The sequence below is a fragment of the Acartia tonsa genome, chromosome 3 (genome assembly GCF_053477335.1).
Source record: "Acartia tonsa isolate MP-2025a chromosome 3, ASM5347733v1, whole genome shotgun sequence".
In the NCBI taxonomy this organism is placed as follows: domain Eukaryota; kingdom Metazoa; phylum Arthropoda; class Copepoda; order Calanoida; family Acartiidae; genus Acartia; species Acartia tonsa.
This window is the reverse complement of record NC_137262.1, coordinates 15,377,674-15,402,648: the sequence shown is the minus strand read 5'-3', so window position 1 is coordinate 15,402,648 and position 24,975 is coordinate 15,377,674. Positions and strand designations below refer to the sequence as shown.

The window sequence follows — 24,975 nt, the reverse complement described above, 5'->3', positions numbered from 1 at the left end:
GATATTTAGTAAAGAATACATATTGTACTTATTTTCAGACTACTATGCATCATGGCCGCGGCCCACCGCCTAACAGGGGAATGCACGAAGGCGATGGCCGCGGACCACCTTCAAACCACCGCGGGGGTCACTATGATTCTAGGGGCTCTCTAGAGCGGGGGGACCATCACGAGGAGTCGCGACACTCTCACAGGGGGCATTATTCACATAGAGGGGACGATGATCAAAGGTATGTTTCTTTCGATATAAAAATCATCAAAAGTTAACATTTCCTTGTTCTAAAACCTATGCAATACGTACTTACATTTTAAAAGAATGTTGGTTTTTGCCAGTAGTCTCCTAGGTCGGTGGGGGAAGGTATTTGTTATGAGTTTCATGTATGATACCTTGAAAACTTGAAAAGACAATAATCAAACGAGTACTGTGTTTTAATAAACTTTGCATATATAATATTAAGATATAAAAGTAATAAATATTAGAAACCATTTAGTCAACGTAATCGACATAAACGTATGATTATAATACTCGCTTAAAAATTGCATAGTACAAAAGTTTGAGATAGTTGATGAGAAAAATACACCGAATTAAATTCTTTTAAATATTTTCCAAATGATTTTTGTTTCTTTTTGAAACAAGAATAAATAAGTTAACAAAAATATTTTTTATTTCCGTTTATATTCTTCTACCTTTCTAATTTTTAATTTACAACGTTTAACTTGAAGTGAATAATTCTATAATATTAAGATACAGAGACCATGAAAGTTGGCGACGAGGTCACGAAGGAAGTTCTCGCGGTCATGATGGTCGGTCACACAGGCCACATGAATCAGACCGACACCACCAAAATAATACAGGTAGGTACACTTCACCTTTCATTCAGTACTTTTCAGCCCCTTAGTTCCGCCTCTCCACCTTTTGGTCATATATCCTCTTATATTTCTGCATTTAAGTGCTGCAAAGAAATTTTTGGGGTTGCCCCTCCTTTTTAGGGTTGGCCACTTCTTATGAGGAGGGTGGCCCTTCACTATCTTAATTATTTTCACTATTGGTGTCATGTATGGGGATGGGATACTTTTAAATGATACGAATAAGTCTCTACTTCTTGATATTTTGTGCATGGCTAATGTCCTATTATAAATAAAATGACATCTTACTAAACTAAACAAACATCTAATCTTTAAATAGATTTAAACAGAACAACTTTTGTAGACTTCCAACATTTTAAAGTTTCTAATTAATAAATTGCTTCTCAACTTTTTCTTGTTTCTAAATAATTTACAGATTAGTAGTTTAATTTTTGCCTCTTTTAATTTTGTTTTGTAATTAAAGATCACATAAAAAAAATATTAACTTTGTCGGATGTAAAATCTAATGAAACCTTGTTTTGTTTTTTAGGTTTGTCCCGCAGACCTTCACACGAACGTCACAACGGCGGTGGCCGGCCCTCCTTACACAATAACGGCCCGCCGCCTCCACCCCCATCCGACAACCGGCATCGGAACGGTCCAGACAAGCCTCGGCCGCCCCCGCCGCTGTCCACAAATGCCCAACAACCACCCGCCCCCGGCACATACACCGCGTATAAACTAGTGATAGACCCATTTTTACATCGTGACCAGGAGAAGGTTTACCGCGTGGACGGTGTTACGCCGGGTGAACAACGGCCCATGGAAATAGTGCCCAAAGATCCACGAAAAAAGCAAACGTCTATTATTACAATTGATGTCGGGGGCAAAAATACTCTTGATCTTCCCTTACCTAGATTTCTCATAGATGACCACTATGTCGGTGAAGTACCCAAAGTTGAAGTGACATTTGAAAGTCTAAATGATAATATAGACAAACAATTTTTGGGCAAGACTATAACAAAATATGCTGAATGGGAATCTATAAAAATACTCTACCATCCTGTCACACAAAAACATTTAGGTTGGTATAGTTTTTGTGATGTATTTGTAACTTTGATATTAACATTGTGAACTGAACAGGTAGTCTTTTATTAAAAGTTAACATTTCCACTTTTACATTAAATAAATCAGTAGAAACGACTTCAGCAATTTTCAAATAACATCTTGACAATTTTAATGTATTGAAAAATTTACCTATTTAATAGAAATATTGTTATTTTAAATAGAAGTGTTCATTTATAAATATAATAGTTAGGCTTATTCACAGTACAATCATAAAAGTAAAAACTCGTAAATTTTTACTTTAAGGACTCGCAAAGGCTGTGTTTAAGAGCTGCAAAGGTGCTCGACAGTGTGTCAACAACCTTCATCTCAAGACAATCATGGGCCAGTCTATACACTGCTATCTTGACCCTGGAGGCAAGTTTGAATGGAATAACAAATATTTGTATATTATTAGCGCAGCAATAGCAAGCCAACATGTTAAACTTAAAGTATAATATAATAATAATAAGATTGGAGACAGGCATATCAAATATCTTAAAGTAAATGTCAAACGTAAAGGGAAGGTCCAACGACATATCCAAGTTGTATTGTAGCAGCGCCGCTATTAAGAATTAAAACTAAAACCTTTTCTCTATTTTAAACCGTTTTCAGTTTTTTTACTATGTTTGTTTTGACTATGTATGAATTATAATTTATTATTGGAAAGTTTTAATACAATCTGTAAATTCAGGTAAAGCTTGTGATAAAATCTTCGAAGATCTTACAGTGGAGAGGAAACCCTCGCCACCCCCACCCCAACCCGTTTCCCATGAAGAAGAAGAGCTTCTGCCGCCACATCACGAAGGCGCACCCCCATGGGGCGAAGGCGAGGGAGCGGGCGGATGGGGTGGGGAACAAGGAAGTTGGGGTGGGCCGGGCACAGCTGGCAATAGTCGGTCGGGTCATAGTTGGCAGGGCGGTGATGGCGATGATTGGCGGCAAAGAAACCACGGAGGCACACAACCACACTGGGATGATGAGGATGCACAGCCGGAATGGCCCGTTGAAAGGCCGTACAACCGCCAACAGCCGACGGCTAATGAACGCCGAAGGGGTCGGGTTGATCCACGGCGGGGACGGGATCGCGACCGACGCGGTAAGGGGGAGTGGCGCAGGTCTCAAGAAGATTTGGAAGATTCTTCGTCTCGTTGGTCAGAAGAACATTCAAGGTTTCAGGTAAATAGGAAGATTCTTTTTTATGTGAAGAACTATTCTACCAAGAAATGATGATTAACATCACAAAATTAAGCAAACTATAAAAAATTAATTTTGTAGGAGAATTCTAATCATGGGTATCCAGTTGAAAGTGACACACACCGCTCTATGCCACCAACTATACCACTTCCTGAAGTAGAACCACAAGGTACAACATACAATTTATATTGATAGAATAATTGAGAATAAATAAATATTTTTCTGGTATTTGATAAATATAATTTCTTACTTACCTAGGTACCTACTTTGTTGCCAGATTAAGATAAAAACACCCTTAACGTCTTTTCCTTTCAAGTTTATTTTTTAACATGAAATGCTGAAACTACACTCTCCTGAGATGAAAGTATAAAATTAAAACAATAAATGGAACATAACACATGCATATCATGGAGCATATCCTTAAAAGCGAGATCCTTAACCACCTACACGCTAAATTCCCATTTAGCAATGCATACGTGACAATAAACTAAACTAATTCCAGTTGAACCCGAGACTGAGGCTATAACCCCTGAACAGGCAGAGGATGAGGACCACAGTGTTGACTTGGACACCAGACTTGCCATGCTAATGCAGGAATGAATACTTTTAAAAATACAGAACTAAATAACATTATTACAAATTACATTTTGTTTACGCAAATAACATTCGAAAGATGTATGTTTTTTAGGTTTTTTCATGTGTATACCTAATTTTCATAAATAAAAAATTAAATTCAATTCTGAAATATCCGACAGCCAACTATTAAGAGTATTTATTAACAGAAGGGAAAAAGCAATATGCCGCCGTTTCTTGTATGCAGCGAAAGTTCGGCAGATGAGGGCGGGACAGGTCCACAAGGCGGAGATGCGGCAGCTGCTCCAGAACCAGATCAGCCGCCGCCTCAGCCACCTCCTGCCCGTTCAGGGCCGCTGTCCAGAACACCATCACCATTTGCTTCAAGGTATGTACGGCTTCATATCTTCTTTTTACGTATACCACAAAGTAAAACAACAAAAACTGTACATGAAGTTTGTTTGGACATAGTTGTTGACGATAAAAACCTTTTTATAGGACTTCCTTCGTATTTTCGATTTCGATTCTTTACTTAAGACATGATTTATGAAGTAGCACAGTGTTTTATTCCAGAAAAAACATTTGCTTATTTGACCATAAATGTCTTCTTTTTCAGAGAAACGTACCTAGAGAGTTTCAAGCTGACCGCACAAGAAGAGCTTCGAAGTGTAAACGAAGCCCTGGCCAATATTCCTGCTGTAGAACACACAGATACTTTCCAGCCGCCGCCTTTTACGGGCGGCCACTTTGCTGGTGCACCACCAGGACACTTTCCCGGCCAGTTTGGGGCGCCAGGATTTCCTTCCTACCATTGGGGTGCTGGCGGACATGTGCCTGGAAATCATATGCCAGATGTTTCACATTTTCCTGGAAGTGCTGAATGGGGACAGGCGGATTATCAGGATCCGGTAAGATTTATTTTCATAAGACTTATCAAATTAAGTAACTTGTCTTTTACATGGTGCGGTCATATTAAAAACATTAATTTTTTTAAAAATATTTTTTCAAAGCAATTTATACGGTCCAGCCAACATAGAATGGCACCCATCTCACAATATAGGTTATGTTGGGTTAGTTATCAATTTAAGGTTAGAATAGCAATTATGCAGATTATGCGCTTGGATGCATTTTTAGGTAAAATTAGGATGCTATCTCATTTGAGTTTAATTCCAAGTAAATCAATTTACAGAATACAATATATACAGTATACACAATACACAAATCAGTTTATACAATTACGTATCGTTATATTTTTCTGTAAATTTTTATTAATTTGAATTAAGTTGTATTTGTGCTTCATTTTTCTTTATGTACAAATTTTCTTCTGTTTATTAGTATTGGGAGCAACGGTATGACAGTGAATATCAGGGTCAACATGATGATTATTATCAACATATGGATCATCAAGAGGTATGTATTATAATAGTATTGAGAGCAGTGGTATGATAGTGAATATCAGGGTCAACATGATGATTATTATCAACATATGGACTATCAAGAGGTATGTATTATATTAGTATTGAGAGCAGAGGTATGACAGTGAATATCAGGGTCAACATGATGATTATTATCAACATATGGATCTTTAAGAGGTATGTATTATAATAGTATTGAGAGCAGTGGTATGATAGTGAATATCAGGGCCAACATGATGATTATTATCAACATATGGATCATCAAGAGGTATGTATTATAATAGTATTGAGAGCAGTGGTATGATAGTGAATATCAGGGTCAACATGATGATTATTATCAACATATGGACTATCAAGAGGTATGTATTATATTAGTATTGAGAGCAGAGGTATGATAGTGAATATCAGGGTCAACATGATGATTATTATCAACATATGGATCTTTAAGAGGTATGTATTATAATAGTATTGAGAGCAGTGGTATGATAGTGAATATCAGGGCCAACATGATGATTATTATCAACATATGGATCATCATGAGGTATGTATTATAATAGTATTGAGAGCAGTGGTATGATAGTGAATATCAGGGCCAACATGATGATTATTATCAACATATGGATCATCATGAGGTATGTATTATAATAGTATTGAGAGCAGTGGTATGATAGTGAATATCAGGGCCAACATGATGATTATTATCAACATATGATATGGATCATCATGAGGTATGTATTATAATAGTATTGAGAGCAGTGGTATGATAGTGAATATCAGGGCCAACATGATGATTATTATCAACATATGGATCATCAAGAGGTATGTATTATAATAGTATTAAGAGCAGTGGTATGATAGTGAATATCAGGGCCAACATGATAGATTATTATCAACATATGGATCATCATGGAAATTTATTATAATAGTATTGAGAGCACATAAGAACCATCATGAGGTATAAGTAGTTGCCAAAATTACCTTTGAAAATAACTCCAACATGACAAATTTCGCTGGTCAACGCAATTAACACACTATTATTTGACTACACACAATCATTCAGAAGTGCTCTTTATTTTTACATTATTTTGGTTAACTATTATTTAAAGCTGTTGCTTTATTTGGTGAAAGATTTTGCCTCTAATTGAACTAGGATTGAAAAACACAAGCAGCTACGATTACAATATTTTTTCCTATTAAAGTTTAAAACATAATTACTGTACTCTATAATACTTAAAATGAAATATTAAATATTTTCAAGGATCACATGGAGGGCACCAAGAAGAAATCTGGGAAAGACTTGCTGAACAACTTGATGGAGAATGTGATCAAGATTGTGCAGACAGAGCTGAAGTCCATCCTGAAGAAGGACATCAATAAGAAGCTGTGTGAATCCTATGCCTACCTTCTCTTTGATAAATGGTGGTCTGAACAGGTTCATTTTTATTTCAAGTTTTTTGTTCACAATAAAAAAAAATTTTGGTAATGAGAAAAATTAAAACTTTGTGGATTTTTACTTACATTTTATAAACTAGATTCTATAATCATCAATCCTAATTTTTCAATTTAGGAGGCTCAATACAAGGCTAAACAAGAGCTTGAGTTTAAAAAGAAGGCTGGAACTAGTAGTAATACAACACTAAGGTTACCTGACAGAGAAAGAGTTGAGGCTCTACCTAGGTAACATTTTAAATGCCTGTCCATTTAATCATGATTATTTCAGCTTTTTACATTTTAACGCTCAAAGTAGTGGCTTCGCCCCCTAAACGGGGGGGGGGGGGATTATTTCTTACATTTTTAATTTGAAACAAAATAAACGTTGAGGAAGTGTGGTTAATTTTATCAAAATTTTTTGTTGTATATTCTCTTAATCAAATTATTTTTAGAATTCCTAAACCTGAAGATGTTACTAACCTGATTGAGAAGCAGAGAGAATCTGGTACTTCAAGCTTTGGGTTGGGTGGCAGTCTGGGTTTTGGTTTCAGAGGCTCTATTCCTAAGATGGCTAAGAAGGTTGAAAAGAAGGTTAGATTTTCTATTGGTTTATTTCATTCAGAGGGGACTTTGCACTGTTTATTACACTAGTTCCCAAAGTTTATTAAAAAAATTAAAAACAACTTTGGGGACTTTTATTGAATTTCATTGATTCGTTCATTGAGTTAAGTGTCCAACCACAAATTGCAATCTACAGAAAGGGTAGGTAGTTTTTTATCATTGAGGATATACATCAATTTATCGACCATTTTCTTGTTCCTGTAGATCACTGGATTTATTTTTAATTAATATATTGCAATGCTTTAAAAGATGATTTATTATTGCAACTTTATCTAATATTCGCCGATGTAAAATCTGTAACTTTATTTTTGGATCCCTATTGAAAATGAATATAATTGCTTTAGGTACCTAAGGAGAACAAGGCACCTGACACATCTAACCTAGCAGACAAGGACGATAAGAAGAAGCACAAAGTGGACGGAGAAGATAAAATACAAGACAAGGACCTGGAGACTGATTCAAAAGATAAGAAAAAGTCACCGAAGGGCGGAAAGAAAACTGGTGTTTACAGTGAGATTTATAGGTAGGTACTTATTTTACTAAATGAAAAATTAAATTTAATCTTTGGTTTTCTGTTATAATTCCTAAGTTCTGTCAAAAATATCATAAAACCAATGCTGTACAATGGTAAAGAATATTAGATTTTTCTATTAAATCTAAATTTCTAGTAATATAGATCACAAAAAGTGGTTTTCATTGGGATTCACTGTCGTTTCTTCACATTTTTACATTGGAACGAATAAAAAAACTACCATGCCAATTCATAATGCTATAGCTCTTTTTTTTTCGCGAAGTTTTTTTTTGCCAGGGATTATTTTGAGGAAATGGTTAAGAGGGGGGGGGGGCGAAAGTGACACTTTTTGAAACCAAAACTAAAAGTCAACAAAGGAACTCAACTAAAAAAAGAGTTACAGGTCTGAGATTTTGCATGGCAGTTGCTTTATAGGGGTAAAATATGGAACTGTGAAGAAACGGCGGCGCAACCGCCGAAAACCGCCGTTTCCCGCCGAAATTTTTTTTGCCTTTTCTCGGCGGTTTTCGGCGGTTGCGACGCCGTTTCTTCACAGATCCATATTGTACCCCTATAAAGCAACGGCCATGCAAAATGTCTGACCTGTAACTCTTTTTTTAGTTGAGTTCCTTTGACTTATAGTTTAGGTTTCAAAAAGTGTCACTTTCGCCCCCCCCCCCCCCCTTTTAAATGTTGTTTTATAAAACTGTTTGAATTGTCATAATTTTATCTTTTTTTCCAGTGATTCTGATAGTGATAAGAAGGAAGAGAGTGAATCTAGCACAGTTGAAACTTCGGACCAGGAAAATAAATATTATTTAAATTGATTTTATGACAAGTAAAAAAAAATTTTAATCAGTAAAAGGATAACTTATTACATAGATACATACTTAATGTCTTTGCTTATAACAATCGAAAAAATACTATATTTTTGTTATACTGATAGAAATAATTGTACAATTATTTTAAGATTAAATAGATAAATAAATCAGACCATCACGCTTTTTCAACATGAAGATATTTATTATTTATTACCTACTCCAGGATGAAGAGGAGAGTGAAAGTAGTGAATCTGATGATGATAGCAGCTCTGATAGTAGCTCTGGCTCCAGCAGGCATGTATATTCAAAACAATACATCAATTAGGATAAATATTTGGTTCGCTGCTTTTTTTTGAAAGTGCCTAGCGAATAGAGAACACACACTCCCCTTTTTTTTAAAAATAAATAGAATATAAGGTGAAGTTTCTTTTATGACCAACCCCTGCGAGGCCTAAACCTACTGTGCTCTAACACTGCGGGTTTACACTGAACCAAATATGACCCAATCTTGCTTTATTATTGCTGAAGAGTAATTTTTTCTTGCCTAGTTTCTTATTTTTTTTATAAAAAGATTTTGATTAGTATCTTAATAAACTACTACCTAAATCAAATCTTATCTTATAAAATATTTTAACAGCTTTGAGAGTTTTAAAATATACACCCCTTAAAATTGCAGTAGTGACGAAGAAAGTGGTGATGAAAAGTCTGATGCTGCTAGTGCTAAATCTAGGGATAGCTCTGCTGATTCTAATATATCAAGGTGAATATATTTTTTTTTAGAATAGTAGATATTGATTTTCTTGGTACGAGATACTCAAGTAAGTAATTAGGTCCTAAGTGCCTTAGCCTTATAGGTTACATTTACTTCCTAAAATACAAAGCTTAATTGCCATTTTAATTGTATATACAAGCAATTGTCGATTAGTTAATTTTATATCTTAAAAACTTAAAATAGATTGTATACATTTTTTTTTACATACCAAGCACAAATATATAAAAAAAGAATTATAGAATATTTTTTACTTCAGGTCCAGTTCTCTATCGCCTCTGTCGAAGGACAAGAAGCCCAAGCGTCGCTCTAGGAGCAAGTCTAAGAGCCCGCTCAAAACAAGATCAATCTCACGATCGAAGTCGCGCAGCAATTCTAGATCTTTGTCACCCAAACGACGCAGCAAGTCAAGATCCAAATCCCGGTCTACCTCACCAGTATCCGTCAAGGCGGAATCTCCTTTACCGCCGGCTAAAAAAGGCGGCAAAAAGTCACCAGGCAGCCGTGATCGGCGGAAGTCATCAAGCTCAGCGTCACTGACAGAAACGCCGAAACCCTCGTCGTCTGCCGTTAAACCGTTGGATGATGTGTTTGTTTCAGCGCAAACGCCACTCGACCGCCGGCGGAAAAGTTTGGACTCTGAGTCAATATCCTCGAGCCCCGCCTTGTCCCGCCCGCCCACGCCAGAAATTAAGCCTAGTGCAGGCAGTAGTAAAGCTAAGAAAGACTTACCGCCATTACGTCTGCCGCCTGTGGCAGGAGGCGACAACAGTGATACAGAAACAGGCAGTGAAGTTGAAATTGTTGAGGAGGTGAAAAGTCCTCGTAGTAAAGTGTACAGCAAGCTAAAAGACGATGATTCGGCAACGTTATCTCCGTCCACGCCAGGTAAAGAGGCCACTTCGGCGGCCGCCGCATTGTTGGCGTTGTCGGCAGCTTCTTCCGCCGGCGGCTTAGCCGGAGTGACACCTGTTAAAGTGCAAAATGTGGCCTATTCGCCACCCCATATTATGGATCATTGCTATGCCCGACCGGCACCTATTGAAAAGCAAAAGACTGCTTCAACTGCTACATCTTCAATAACAGCGGCCGTAACTGCAGCTGCCAATGTAGCTTCAGCTGCTGAAAGCAGCAGTTCTGCGTCACGCGGCTTTGACCATGACTACACGAAACCGCGAACACCACCGCGGGCGGCTGAAATATTTAAAGAACGACCCGCTGTACCGGCTGTGAAAGAACGTGTTGCGGCGACCAAAAAGTCAAGTCTTCCGGCCGCGCCTGTAAAGTTTCAGAAACGCGATATGGCTGAAAAGTTTCAGATTTTATACAAGTTTCTTACCGAGGGCATTGATACAGAGGATGTTATGTATATCAAGAGAAGTTATGAAATGGTAAGTTAATACATTTTTCTCTCTAAAAATTTACTTATATCTGTTTGAGGAAAATTAAATACCTAAAGTTTTTATTTATGAAAGCAATGCCATCACTATGTATCATACCTACGTCAACGGTGAAATTAATATACTTAAAATGATATTATCAGTGAAAGTTAATGAATTTGTTATAGTGCGGCTCTTTCATCACAAATAATCATTATGTAAATGCATTCAAACTTGAATTAAGTGAACTGCATAATTTTTCCTGTTCAATGGTTTAAACTACATTTATAGGGCATATATGAAAGAATTTCAATATTCTACCATGTAGTTTAAAAAATTTCAGGACTTGAAAATACCTAGTATTTTTGTGATATATGTTATTTATACAGCTGGCTATATTCATAAAAAAAACAGCATGATGACTAATTTAGTTATGTCTAATTGTTTGTTATTTATTGTAATACAATATTATACGCTTGATGGTATACTTAACTTTTGCTTGAAATAAATTTTTTAAATGCACTTCATACAACTAGCCATAAATATCTAAATACCTAATATTTTCTGTAGATGTTAAACGAAGGATTAAACCAGCCCAATCTGGCGTGGATCAACGACACTCACTGGGTGGATCATCCTGTTACTCTGGTGCCAGACCCACCTAAGAAAAAGAGGAGGGTGGACGATTTCTCTAGACCCCACAAGTCTGGCTGTGCAAGGTAGAAAAGGGGGGGGGGCGAAAGTGACACTTTTTGAAACCAAAACTAAAAGTCAAAAGAACTCAACTAAAAAAAGAGTTACAGGTCTGACATTTTGCATGGCAGTTGCTTTATAGGGGTACAATATGGAACTGTGAAGAAACGGCATCGCAACCGCCGAAAACCGCCGTGAAAAGGCAAAAAAAAATTTGGCGGCAAACGGCGGTTTTCGGCGGTTGCGCCGCCGTTTCTTCACAGTTCCATATTTTACCCCTGTAAAGCAACTGCCATGCAAAATCTCAGACCTGTAACTCTTTTTTTAGTTGAGTTCCTTTGTTGACTTTTAGTTTTGGTTTGAAAAAGTGTCACTTTCGCCCCCCCCCCCCCCACTTTGTTTGGGTTTTTAAAAGCGAAGCATATTCACTTTTAGGATATATCCGTCAATTCGTCAGTCCGTCCTTTCTCCGCAACGGATAGCCCTTTTCGTCGATATGGCATGTTTTAAGCGTAGCAACTATTTGTCATTACAGAAAGTCAGTATTTCTATTTCAATCATAATGATTTTGGAAGTTATTTAATTTATTGTTCTTTAAAGGATCAATTTAATATTTAAATTATAAAAGATCAGAGCAGGTTTGTTGCTATTTCAATCCAATAAGTTTCATGTATGTGGGTTACAAGATTAATTTAGATAAATGTCTCTACTATAATTTTTTGTTCTCTTCTAGAACTGAGGGTTATTACAAGATGCATCCGCGAGAAAAGATGCGGACAAAGTATCATTTCCACCGTCCTGGCGTCGACGCTTTCAATACGGGTAAACTTGGAGATGGCAAGCAACAGAAACCTCAGGTATAGTGTTTTTTTATCTAAGTGTAGGTACACTTTTAAAGCGTCCCTGAAAAGTACAAACAAATAAAAACTATAGTACTTTATATTACAGGATAATATCAAAAATCAAGCTTGTGATTTATACTGGGACTTGCAATATTATCATAATCTATTTCTATGCTTAGATGCTGAACAGCATACTAAAATTTACGCATTAAATAATAACACGTTGGATGAATAAACCTCCTTTCGTTTTATTTCACCTAACAACCCCATTCTGTGTAGATTTGGTAAAGTAAATAGATTAAGTACTTAGATAAAATAGTATTAATGAATACATAAAATATGTTGAATGTGTATTTAAGTTACAAATTCATTTTAGAAAGCAATCAATGTGTCACGCGAGGCCCGGTCTCAACAGAGGCGTCTGCTGACCGCTCTTGGAGAGGAATTCAACGAGTCAGAACTTCTCAAATTTAACCAGCTCAAGTTTAGAAGAAAAGCAATGAAGTTTGGTAAGATTAGTTAGTTTGTTGTGAGAATTGAACATGAAACGGATAAGAGATTTACCAAAGTGTTTAGTTATTACGTTTAGAATCTAAAAAAATTGAAAACTTATTTTTATATTACCTTAATAACCAGCTTTAACCAACAACGAAATTAATTCGAAAAAAAATCCCGAAACCTATAATACGTAATTTCATCTGTCGTTGGGGGCCAACACTTTATTTCGCTTGTTGGTTACCTATACCTTTTTCCTGCTTAATACCATGTTAGTTGAAACCTCATACTATGTTTGAAAATAATAATTTAATTCTGACATTTTAATATTTTCGATTAGTCCTACCTCCAGTCCTACATACAGGCAAATGGATATATAATGCGTTTAGAAAAGCCTCGCTTAAGAATTTCAAACAGTATAAGAAATGGATTTATGTATTGAAATTAATATAGTAATAAATCTTTTCTTACAGGAAAATCCGCCATTCACGACTGGGGTCTGTTTGCAATGGAGCACATAGGTGCAGATGAAATGGTTATTGAGTATGTTGGAGATGTTGTTAGACCCATTCTCTCTGATATCAGAGAGAAAAGATATGAAAAACAGGTAACATAAAATTTTTTTAAATAAGTAACACTGTAGGTACTTTTTCTTTAAAACTAGCGGCTTCGCCCCTAGCCTCTAGGGGCTTTGCCCCAAGAGGTGATAAAAAAAATTAATATTTATTGTTTTTAGTGAGAGAATGTTGCTATTCTTTCATTCAAAATAAATGCTGGAATAAAAAATATTTTTTACCAAAGGACCTAGGAAATCTTCAGCAAATATAAAAAAAAAAAATAAAAAAAAATGGGGGGGGATTTTTTTGTTTTTGGGGGGGTTGGGTAGATATACCACACTTTTCTGGGATCTTGCTGCGTCAAGTATCAACTGTTGGGAATATCAAAGGATGACTCCATGCAAAATTTGAGCCGGATCCGGCCAAAACCGGCCGTGAATTTTATAAAAAACCGGTTTTTTCCGGTTTTTAGGGGGTATCTGTAAATCGATTCAGCTGGAGCAAAACCGGTTGGAGGTACAAAAAATTTTACTTCACATGAAATTTAGCCAATGCAATTGCCTACAAAAATGTACTTCATCATCAACTTGATTGGACAACTCTTTCCCCTCCTAAATGTCCATTAAAACCTCGGAAACGGCAAAAATCGCCAAAAATCACGCCTTTGGCGGCGATTAATGGCTAAACGGTCAGTCGGAGGCGAATGAAACATAAATAAAGAAATGTCCGCCTTAAAAAGTTGTTCAATATCAAAGAGATGCTTGAAGTCTCTAAAACGACTCCTTCCCCTCCTTTAAGGGGAAAAACTGAAAAAACGTCATTTTCAAAAGTATGCCCACTTCGTGGGTGTGGGGGGCACTGAACCCGTCACCCCTGGGTCACCAAATATAAAGTCTAGGCGGCTCACATTGCTGAATTTTCACCAAGTGAAAGTCTTGTGTCATTATCTCTTATGAGAAAAAAGTTATTAATGAATTAAAATATCAAATTGTGATTTTTTGATGGATTTCTTTGATGAAATGACAGGCCGGTCAATTTTTAGGCCATTTTTTGCGGTTTTTGGGCTGTCACGCCCAAACGGTTTGAGATAATCTCACGGGACCTTTTGCCCAACCTAAGTCTGGTTATTTGTGAGGTCTAGGAAAAAAAATCAGACTTACGCAAAAGATTATAATTATAATCTTTACACAGAAAAATGGCACGAGGTGAGGGTTTGAGGGGGCAAAATGAGCCGACCAGCGATTTTTGACGGCGCGCTGCGACGTCGTGCTTCATCCAATCCGGGATTTTTTTTTCTTAGACCTCACAAATAACCAGACCTAGGTCGGGCAAAAGGTCCCGTGAGATTATCTCAAACCGTTTGGGCGTGACGGCCCAAAAACCGCAAAAAATGGCCTAAAAATTGACCGGCCTGTCATTTCATCAAAGAAATCCATCAAAAAATCACAATTTGAAATTTTAATTCATTAATAACTTTTTTCTCATAAGAGATAATGACACAAGACTTTCACTTGGTGAAAATTCAGCAATGTGAGCCGCCTAGCCTTTATATTTGGTGACCCAGGGGTGACGGGTTCAGTGCCCCCCACACCCACGAAGTGGGCATACTTTTGAAAATGACGTTTTTTCAGTTTTTCCCCTTAAAGGAGGGGAAGGAGTCGTTTTAGAGACTTCAAACATCTCTTTGATATTGAACAACTTTTTGAGGCGGACATTTCTTTATTTATGTTTCATTCGCCTCCGACTGACCGTTTAGCCGTTATTCGCCGCCGAAGGCGTGATTTTTGGCGATTTTTGCCGTTTCCGAGGTTTTAATGGACATTTAGGAGGGGAAAGAGTTGTCCAATCAAGTTGATGATGAAGTACATTTTTGTAGGCAATTGCATTGGCTAAATTTCATGTGAAGTAAAATTTTTTGTACCTCCAACCGGTTTTGCTCCAGCTGAATCGATTTACTGATACCCCCTAAAAACCGGAAAAAACCGGTTTTTTATAAAATTCACGGCCGGTTTTGGCCGGATCCGGCTCAAATTTTGCATGGAGTCATCCTTTGATATTCCCAACAGTTGATACTTGACGCAGCAAGATCCCAGAAAAGTGTGGTATATCTAGGGTTGGGGGTGTCCCACCCCCCAAGAAAATAGCTTAAAACCACCACAGGACCAATAGGTATATACCCTGAAGAGTAGAATCCGATCGGTTCAGTGGTTACCGAGATCTTAAGGGACAGACGGACGGACAGACGGACAGACAGACATCGTTCTACTTTGTATTATAGATAACCTTAATTAGTATCGGAAATTTAAGGGGGGGGAAGTTTTGCCACTTTCGCTTACTCCGTGATTATTGGGCTAGGTATTAAAGTTAGACTATAGGTTATTTGGGATAAAAGTTTACTTTTGGGTAGTAGCTCACGTATTTTTAATCATTTTTTGGATAACCCCACCCCCTAGCCCCCCGGGGCTCAAAAACCCCCTTAAAATGAACCTAACCTTAATTTTCTCAGGAACAATTTGACCAATTGAGATGATTTTTTAAACTTAAGCTTTTATGCTTATAAACTACCTTCTAGTTTAGAAGTCACCCCCCTGCCGCCAACCCCTAGCCCTCCGGGGCTCCAAAAAACCCTAAAAATGAACCTAACCTTAATTTTCTCAGGAACCATTTGACCAATAGAGATGATTTTTTAAACTTAAGCTTTTATGCTTATAAAATAACTTCTAGTTTAGAAGTCACCCCCCTGCCGCCAACCTCTAGCCCCCCGGGGCTAAAAAAAACCTAAAAATGAACCTAACCTTAATTAAAATTTCTTATTTGAAGAGTTGTTTGGATGTTATTGACATATCTGCTGAAAAAATTAGAATCGGCCTCCAGATTCAGGTGCTGCAGGCCTCCAGGTCCCCTCTGGAGACAGGTAAAAATTAAAATTTCTTATTTGAAGAGTTAGAGGTACACTTATTTAAACAAATATGCTACTTTTTGGATTTTATTGACATATCTGATGAAAAAATTAGAATCGGCCTCCAGGTTCAGGTGCTGGAGGCCTCCAGGTCCACTCTCGACAGGTGAAAATTAAAATTTCTGATTTGAAGAGTTAGAGGTACACTTATTTAACCAAATATTCTTCTTTTTGGATGTTATTGACATATCTGCTGAAAAAATTAAAATCAGCCTCCAGGTTCGGGTCCTACAGGCCTCCAGGTGGACACTGGATAGGTAAAAATAAATTTTCTTATTTGGAGGTTAACTTATAAAACAAACTATGCATTGTTTTTGATGTTAATAACATACTTGAAGATAAAATTTAAATCGGCCTCCAAGTTCAGGTGCTGCAGGCCTCCAGTTTAACTCTAGACATGAAAAAATTTAGATTCTTAATTTAAGAGTTAGAGGTCAATTCCCAAGAAAATAAGCATCTTGTTGGATAATATTACCATATTTAAAGAAAAAATAGAATCGGCCTCCAGGTACTGCAGGCTTCTAGATGGCTTTTTGGGGGTATTTTCAGATATTTTCGCTGTTTTTTTCTCAGTGTTTAAAAACATGTTAGGTATCATATTCATTGATACGTTTTGATATGGACACTTTTACCTGCGTCTTGGTGACCGCTGGTTGCAGCTGGCCAGGTGAATATCTGAACTTGGAGCCAAATTAATATTTTTCTCCAGAACAGCCAAAAGATCCATATTCTGTTTTATAAGTTGCCCTCTAACTATTCAAATAAGAAATTTTAATTTTTACTTGTCTCAGGAGTGGACCTGGAGACCTGCAGCACCTGAACTTAGAGGCCGATTTAAATTTTATCTTCAAGTATGTTAGGAGGCCAATTTAAAACTTTTTCAGCAGATATGTCAATAACATCCAAAAGAAGCATGTTTGGTTAAATAAGTGTACCTCTAACTCTTCGAGAGTGGACCTGGAGGCCTGCAGCACCTGAACCTGAAGGCCGATTCTAATTTTTTCATCAGATATGTCAATAACATCCAAAAAGATGCATATTTGTTTTAATAAGTGTATCTCTAACTCTTCAAATAAGAAATTTTAATTTTACCTGTCTCCAGAGTGGACCTGGAGGCCTGCAGCACCTGAAGCTGGAGGCCGATTCTAATTTTTTCAGCAAATATGTCAATAACATCCAAAAATAAGCATATTTGGTTTAATAAATGGACCTCTAACTCTTCAAATAAGAAATTTTAATTAAGGTTAGGTTCATTTTTAGGGTTTTTTTGAGCCCCGGGGGGCTAGAGGTTGGCGGCGACTTCTAACTTAAAGTTAGTTTATAACCATAAAAGCTTAAGTTTAAGAAATCATCTCTATTAGTCAAGTGGTTTCTGAGAAAATTAAGGTTAGGTTCATTTTTAGGGTTTTTTGGAGCCCCGGAGGGTTAGGGGTTGGCGGCAGGGGGATGACTTCTAAACTAGAAGTTAGTTTATAAGCATAAAGGCTTAAGTTTTAAAATTCATCTCTATTGGTAAAATGGTTCCTGAGAAAATTAAGGTTAGGTTCATATTTAGGGTTTTTTGGAGCCCCGGAGTCCTAGGAGTTGGCGGCAGGGGGGTGACTTCTAAACTAGAAGTTAGTTTATAAGCATAAAAGCTTAAGTTTAAAAATCATGTCTATTGGTCAAATGGTTTCTGAGAAATTAAGGTTAGGTTCATTTTTAGGGTTTTTTGGAGCCCCGGAGGGCTAGGTGTTGGCGGCAGGGGGGTGACTTCTAAACTTGAAGTTAGTTTATAAGCATAAAAGCTTAAGTTTAAAAAATCATCTCTATTGGTCAAATGGTTCCTAAGAAAATTAAGGTTAGGTTCATTTTTAGGGTTTTTTGGAGCCCCGGAGGGCTGGGGGTTGGCGGCAGGGGGGTGACTTCTAAACTAGAAGTTAGTTTATAAGCATAAAAGCTTTAGTTTAAAAAATCATCTCTATTGGTCAAATGGTTCCTGAGAAAATTAGGGTTAGGTTCATTTTTAGGGTTTTTTGGAGCCTCGGAGGGCTAGGGGTTGGCGGCAGGGGGGTGACTTCTAAACTAGAAGCTAGTTTATAAGCATAAAAGCTTAAGTTTAAAAAATCATCTCAATTGGTCAAATTGTTCCTGAGAAAATTAAGGTTAGGTTCATTTTTAGGGGGTTTTTGAGCCCCGGGGGGCTAGGGGGTGGGGTTATCCAAAAAATGATTAAAAATACGTGAGCTACTACCCAAAAGTAAACTTTTATCCCAAATAACCTTTAGTCTAACTTTAATACCTAGCCCAATAATCACAGAGTAAGCGAAAGTGGCAAAACTTCCCCCCCCCCCCTTGTTTTCCTTCAAATTGCCTAGCGAGCCCAGAACCCCCCCTCTCCCCTTATTAAAAAAAAAGTAATTGAAAATTAGAGGTAAGGTAAGTCTTTTCCATTGCGTGAGCCCAAATCTTGCGTGAGCCCAAACCTAACCCTGCGGCTATAGTTATACTGTACCCAATTTAACCGAACCAGACTTTAAGTTAAAAAAGCGAAAACGAAAAACTATTCACAATATTTTGAATTTATTTCCCGTGCTCGAAATTGCAGTAATCTCTCATTAAAAAAAGCATATTTTAGTGTACTGTAAACAAGTTATATTGTTAGAATATAACTTTTTTTCTGAATATGCAATTGAAAACGACAATTATCTCCGAAATAGAAAAATATGCATTGGTTATTTAATGACTTACGAACAAACTGACTATTCCCATACATGTGCTTCTAAATTAAATGCTAATATTGATTAATTGATTGATTTCAGGGTATTGGTTCGTCCTATCTGTTCCGTATCGACCAAGATTATGTAGTAGATGCAACCAAGTGTGGCAACCTGGCCAGATTTATCAATCATAGCTGTGAGGTAACTTAGTTCTTAGTAGACCCGCTACTTTGGCGCAAGTGCAAATGCAAATGCGTCTAATAATGCTTTATAAGTAATGTTTTTGGAATCCCTTGGTTTATAAACGATAGATGTAAGCGCTTTAAATTTTTAAAGACTAAGATCGTTCAGTCTAAAAGCATGGTTTGCCCAAGAGAAATAGCCCCTGCACTGAAAAAATGTTTTTTTTATCTTTTTTAAAACTAAAATTAAAAATTGAGGATTGACGTCACTCCTTCCATCACTCAAGTGCTAGTTTAATTATAAAGAAAAACAATAATAAACTAATAATATTTAAATTTCAGCCGAATTGTTACGCTAAAGTGATCAAGATTGATGGAGAAAGCAAGATTGTTATTTACAGTAAGCAGCCGATTGCAATAGGAAAACTAGCAATTCTTAAATTTAAAAAATACAATTTTTAAGTTTTTTTATTGATGTTTTATGTTATTGACTGTTGATAGTTGGATTTTACTAACATGGAATGCACTGTTAATGTATATATGCAAATAGGATATATAAGTTGGAAGGAATTTTAATGTTAGAGGGAGATTTGAAATCTGCATAAATTTTAAGGATTTTTTTTATAAAATTCGCTTTTTGTATAATTCTTTATCTAAAAGCGGAAATACAATTTAAGTTCATAATTTTTGACCAATAGGATAGGTTGATTGGAAACTACCTGCGCTCTAATTGGTTAAATGATGTGCGACACTTAAGCTTCTCCAATCATAGCGCAGATAATTTTCAATCCACCAATTACAGATGTCAAAATTAATTAACTTAAATTGTATTTCCACTTTTAGATAAAGAATTATACAAAAAACGAATTTTATAAAAAAAATCCTTAAAATTTGATGCAGATTTCAAATCTCCCTCTAACATTAAAATTCTTTCCAACTTATATATCTTAATGCACAATCACATATATAAGGTGTAAAGTGGTTATTATCAATTGAGAAAATGAATAATTTTACGAAATATTTGAAAAATTTTGCCGTTCCTAAGACCAATCGCAACACTTTAATTTGATAATTTTATGAATTGCTTGATTTATAGGAGAGGAAATCACATACGATTATAAATTTCCCATTGAAGATGAAAAGATTAGGTAAGCTGTACTTTATCAAGACATTTTTTATGAAAGTGGATCTAAATGGATAAGTCAGTGGCAGATAAATTGATCTACATCCCCAATAATGTCACTCAAAATTACCCCTTCTGTTGATAACAATTAGGGGTTAAAACGTTTGAACACTTAACTTGATGAACTAACAAATCAAAATTAAATAAAAGGCCCCAAAGCCAATGAATAAAAATCGTTATTATTAAACTTTGAGGACTAGACTAATAAATAGCCCTATGTCCCCTACCCTCTGGCCATTTATGGAGATATTTTTGTGTTTAAAGCTTTGAGAATATAAACTTTTGTTAGCAAGACACTCTGCATTAACTGTGCAATTTTTCGCTAAAAGTGGTCCCCTTTTCAGCAAAATATTTTTAAAAGTTGCAAAAGATTTAAAGTGAAGGATATTTTTTGTTGTAAAAAAACGTAATTTTTAAATTTTTTAGATGTTTGTGTGGTGAGAAGAACTGTAGAAAATATCTCAATTAAATCAAACAAAAACAATTTTCAAATCTTTCTCTCATACCTACGTGTTACATTACAAGTTACAAGTTGACAAACCATATTGATAGAAACACACTTCCTACCCAAGTTACTGAAATCAAGTTCAAAACAGCCCTTAGAAATAGTGAAGTTCAGTTCAGTTAGGGACCTACAAATTCAGATTAATTGAAAACTGTCTCTCAAGAAAATATATAAAAATCTTACCTAATGGATTAGGAGCTTTTACAATGTAATTAAGAATGTAATTGTAGCCCAGGAAAGTGATAGATATTTAGCTAATTTCTTAACATTTACTTAAATTACAGGACGTTTTTATAAACTCGGTGATAATATAAATTCACAGTCAAAAGTTCCATCTCTCCTACCCAAGCCAAATTAAGATTAAACATTTACGATTAAAATAGCTTAATACCTGTCCCTTCGTCTTATTGACATTTTAGCGTTTATGAATTGAAGGGATGGGGCGGTTGTGACACTTTTTGAAACCAAAACTACAGTAATTCAACTTAAAAAAAGATTTACATCACTGAAATTTGGAATGACAGTCGCTTTAAAGAGGTACATTTGGAACTGTGAAGAAAAGTTAGTGAAACAGCCGCTGCCGCCGTTTCCCGCCAAAAAACAATTCGGCGATAGCGGCGGTTCCTCCGCCGTTTCTTTTCAGTTCCACATTGTACCTCTTTAAAGCAACTGCCATGCCAAATTTCAGTGCTGTAACTCCTTTTTTAGTTGAGTTCCTTTGACTTTTACTTTGGTTTCAAAAAGTGTCACAACCGCCTTTCCCCTTTTTAGATATGTATCTCAACCCAACGAGTAATTTATCTAACCTTTCAAAATTTATTAAATATAAGGGTTTCCGTGAGTTTTAATTTGTTGGCATCAAGTCGGAATTGCGAAAGAAAATATTTTTTTTAGTAACTTTAAAGGAAATAGTGACCTTAAAGCGATTGTAAACAAGTTTTTTTTCGCTTTTCGGCCATCAACATCATTCAGAGTTGGTAAAAAAAACATTTTCCCTCGCATTTCCGAATAATTCCTACATTAAATATTTTATTTTAATACATACACGAATAATTTTGTATGCAATGTGTTAATTCCTATGGAATTTTAATAGAAAATTTTATTCAAAGCTTAATCCTGCCAATAGAGGTTAGAACATCGTTAATAGCGTTTTTCTTGATTTTCAATCAATTTTGGGTTATTTTGTGTGTTATCAATATTCAGTCAGATAGGGAGATATTTCATCCGTAAAAAACGTAGTTTGCTCCCAACTCTTGCATTAGAATGTTCTTTATGTCTCAAAAATCTTAATTTTAGACTGTTGCGGAAAAGTTGGGGGGTAGAATTGTTTTTTCTTCAGGTGAGTTCTTCTCTTCTGACTTTTCATAATTTATTTTCATGGAATCTTTTAAATATGTCATGAAGAAAATTAAATTGTATTTTACCAATGTATTTGAATTAATTTCTAGTACAACAATTATTAAAGATCATTATTTACTTTATTTTGTTTGATGTTCTAAAACATTTATTTAATATATCACTTTAGAACAAATAGGATGAAATGGAAATATCTTATTTAGCAACTGCAGAGGCTGCTAAAGATAAACGGCTGGTTGCACAGCAAAATTTCATACATCATTGTACTGAATACTAGGGATGGCAATCCGTCAAATTTTTGGACCGGATTCGGATTCTTACAAGAATCCGTCCAAAAAAAAGGCGGATTCCCGCGGATTCTCATTTTTGGCGGATTCGGATTCCAGATTCTAGCAATATTTTAAAAGGCTTTTTATAAAAATAAAAAAATTTAAGTGCTACATTTTTCCTACAAATTTTTTTTCCCCTGCTACAAAATTTTTATTTTGGGGCATGTTTAAATTATGTGCTATCAAATGCCGTTTTGCCGCTAGCAGCCTTTGAAGTTATTAATAAGAGTGATTATTATTTCAAACTTAAGATGTTAACTTTTAATTATAGGTTAAATATCTGAATGTTAAAATAAGTGAACTGAAACTTATCATAAACCACTTAAAAATCATATGAATAGCATAATAATGAAATGTTAAAGAAATAATAATAAATTGTGATTAATATTATTATTACCTATTGTACTTATTTCCTATCTGAAATTCCAGTGTTTTCTACAATAAAACTTGACAGTATTTTAAACTAATTCATTATGTGTTATTTAAATTAATCCTTGATTGTATAATAAGTTCTTTTGTTGTCAAAATTATAAATAAGAATGCTCTTTTTACTGTTTTATATTGTGATTTACAAGTATGTTGAATTATTGTGTTTAATTGCCTTTTATAATACTTAAGCAAAATGTTCACAAAAGTATGATGCATTCTATTAAAAAGGTTATCTAATTGCATGCGCCATGTTTAGTTATTTTCTAATATAACGATTCACAGACTGGCCAGAGTGTACGTTTTGTACGTTTTGTACGTTACGCATCGAATCTGTGTACGTTTTGGACGTTATTTTGATATGTGTACGTAACGTATTTTGAAATTTGTATTTTTGTACGTTTTACGTTTTTTTTTTAATAATAAGAATCAAATATTAGCAGAAAAGTAATTTGTATGTTTTGTACGAAAATTTTAACAAAAACTATAGGTGTATTATAAACAATAAATTCAATAATATCTTAAATTTTCATAGAACAAAAATATGTAGGTAAAATTTGTAATATATGTATGTTTTTAGAACTTATAGTTTAAATTTATGGATTTGAAATATGTGTTTTATAGATATAGTTTAAAGAATTGAACAGAAAATGATATGCAGTTGACTAATTTCAAGTCTAAATGCACTTTGTGCAACTAACCTGTAATAGATTTTACAATAATTTTTTTCAAATTCTTTATATATCTACTTAGGTAAATTTTCCGAGATATCATATGGTGTTCAGTTTAGGATTAAGAAGTCTTATTTTTTGGTATCTTCAGTTTTTAAAGAATAAGAATCAAATATAAGTATAAAAGTATTTGTATTTGTATAAAAAGTATTATGAAAATAGTATATTATCTATAATACAAAGTAGAATGATGTCTGTCTGTCTGTTTGTCTGTCTGTCTTTTAGAAGCTTAAGATCTCAGTAACCACTGAACCTATTAGGTTCTACGCTTCAGGGAATATTTTTAAGCTATTTTCTTGGGGGGTGGGACACTTAAAGCTTTTTACTTACTACTAGGATTAGCGGCTTCGCCCCTATCCTCTAGAGGATTTGTTCCCTCCTTCATAGGATCGTTTGTTCATAATTAGTAAAAAAAACGAAAAAAAGATATTGTGATGATTTTTAGTTTACAAAAATAAATTAAGGGGTGGTTGTTTTCTTGGGGGGTTGGGTTTTCCACACTCCAAGAAAATAGCCTAAAGCCACCACAGGACCAGTAGATATATTCCCTGAAGAGTAGAACCGAATCTGTTCAGCTATTACCAAGATCTTAAGCTTCAGGCAGACAGATATTGTGTTTTACTTTGTATTAAAGACTAGTATTTTCTGAGATCTTTAGCATTAGACAAAATAACCCTATATCCTATTACTAGCGGCTGCGCCCCTAGCATCTAGGGGCTATATATTCGAAGGAATATGAAATGTCAGAAAAATAGCCTAAAACCATACCCAGACTTATTTCTAAAAACGAATAGCCTAAAACCATCTCAGGGTATGTAAGAAGCTTTACTGTAAAGGAGAACCATATCGGTTCAGTGGTTAGCTAGATCTTTCGTTACAGACAAAAAAGCATAAAACACTTTATATATTAGGATATGTATAATCCTCTAAATCCTTTTTTTTTCTGTAGCGAAGAATCTCGTTAACTGCTGAGCCGACATGATCTGGGAGAGGTTGTAGGCTATTTTCTCTGTCCTTCCATATCCCTTCGAGAACCTGTATTCAAAATGGTAGAAAAATAGCCTAAAACCATCTCGGTAACTGAGTGAAGTTTCCCTGAAATTGAAATCAATCGGTTCAGAAGTAATGAAAATCTTAAGCATCAAACAAAAAACTTACTACTTTATATAATAGGATATACTTAGTACGTAATAACAGGATGTATGTCTGTCTAATTGTTTGTTTGTACCGAAGGCTCTCTCTCAACCGATATGGTTCTCCTTTACAGGGTAGCTTCTTATAGGTTCTGGGAGAGGGTACAACCACCCTCCCAAGAGAAATCACTCTTAGAAAAAAATAACCACCCTTCCCCT

The 24,975-nt window shown here is 35.5% G+C and overlaps 1 protein-coding gene across 2 annotated transcripts; it reads left to right on the top strand.

The window, feature by feature from the left end:
- The first annotated feature begins 30 nt into the window (after positions 1-30).
- Set1 (SET domain containing 1) lies at positions 31-21,000 on the top strand. 2 transcript variants are annotated; one of them, XM_080152864.1, is made up of 26 exons: positions 31-229; positions 751-854; positions 1,396-1,929; positions 2,217-2,327; positions 2,644-3,128; positions 3,228-3,315; positions 3,649-3,740; positions 3,929-4,107; positions 4,336-4,627; positions 5,055-5,129; positions 6,393-6,566; positions 6,702-6,811; positions 7,018-7,156; positions 7,531-7,709; positions 8,440-8,502; positions 8,744-8,812; positions 9,195-9,278; positions 9,547-10,678; positions 11,237-11,385; positions 12,093-12,216; positions 12,578-12,710; positions 13,170-13,303; positions 19,014-19,112; positions 19,436-19,516; positions 20,192-20,241; positions 20,703-21,000. In XM_080152864.1, exons 1-26 carry the CDS (start codon positions 45-47, stop codon positions 20,743-20,745), a joined length of 4,908 nt encoding a protein of 1,635 aa, XP_080008990.1. In that variant the 5' UTR covers positions 31-44; the 3' UTR covers positions 20,746-21,000. The 2 variants fall into 2 exon arrangements, with proteins under 2 accessions (XP_080008990.1, XP_080008989.1); XM_080152863.1 differs by having other exon boundaries at positions 745-854.
- The last annotated feature ends 3,975 nt before the right edge of the window (positions 21,001-24,975 follow it).

Excerpts from the sequence above, each read along its gene's own strand:
- Set1 (XM_080152863.1), top strand. The coding sequence starts at position 45 with ATGCATCATGGCCGCGGCCCACCGCCTAACAGGGGAATGCACGAAGGC. Across the intron at positions 6,567-6,701 it reads ATAAATGGTGGTCTGAACAG|GAGGCTCAATACAAGGCTAA; the intron begins GTTCATTTTTAT and ends TTTTCAATTTAG. Across the intron at positions 10,679-11,236 it reads TCAAGAGAAGTTATGAAATG|ATGTTAAACGAAGGATTAAA; the intron begins GTAAGTTAATAC and ends TATTTTCTGTAG.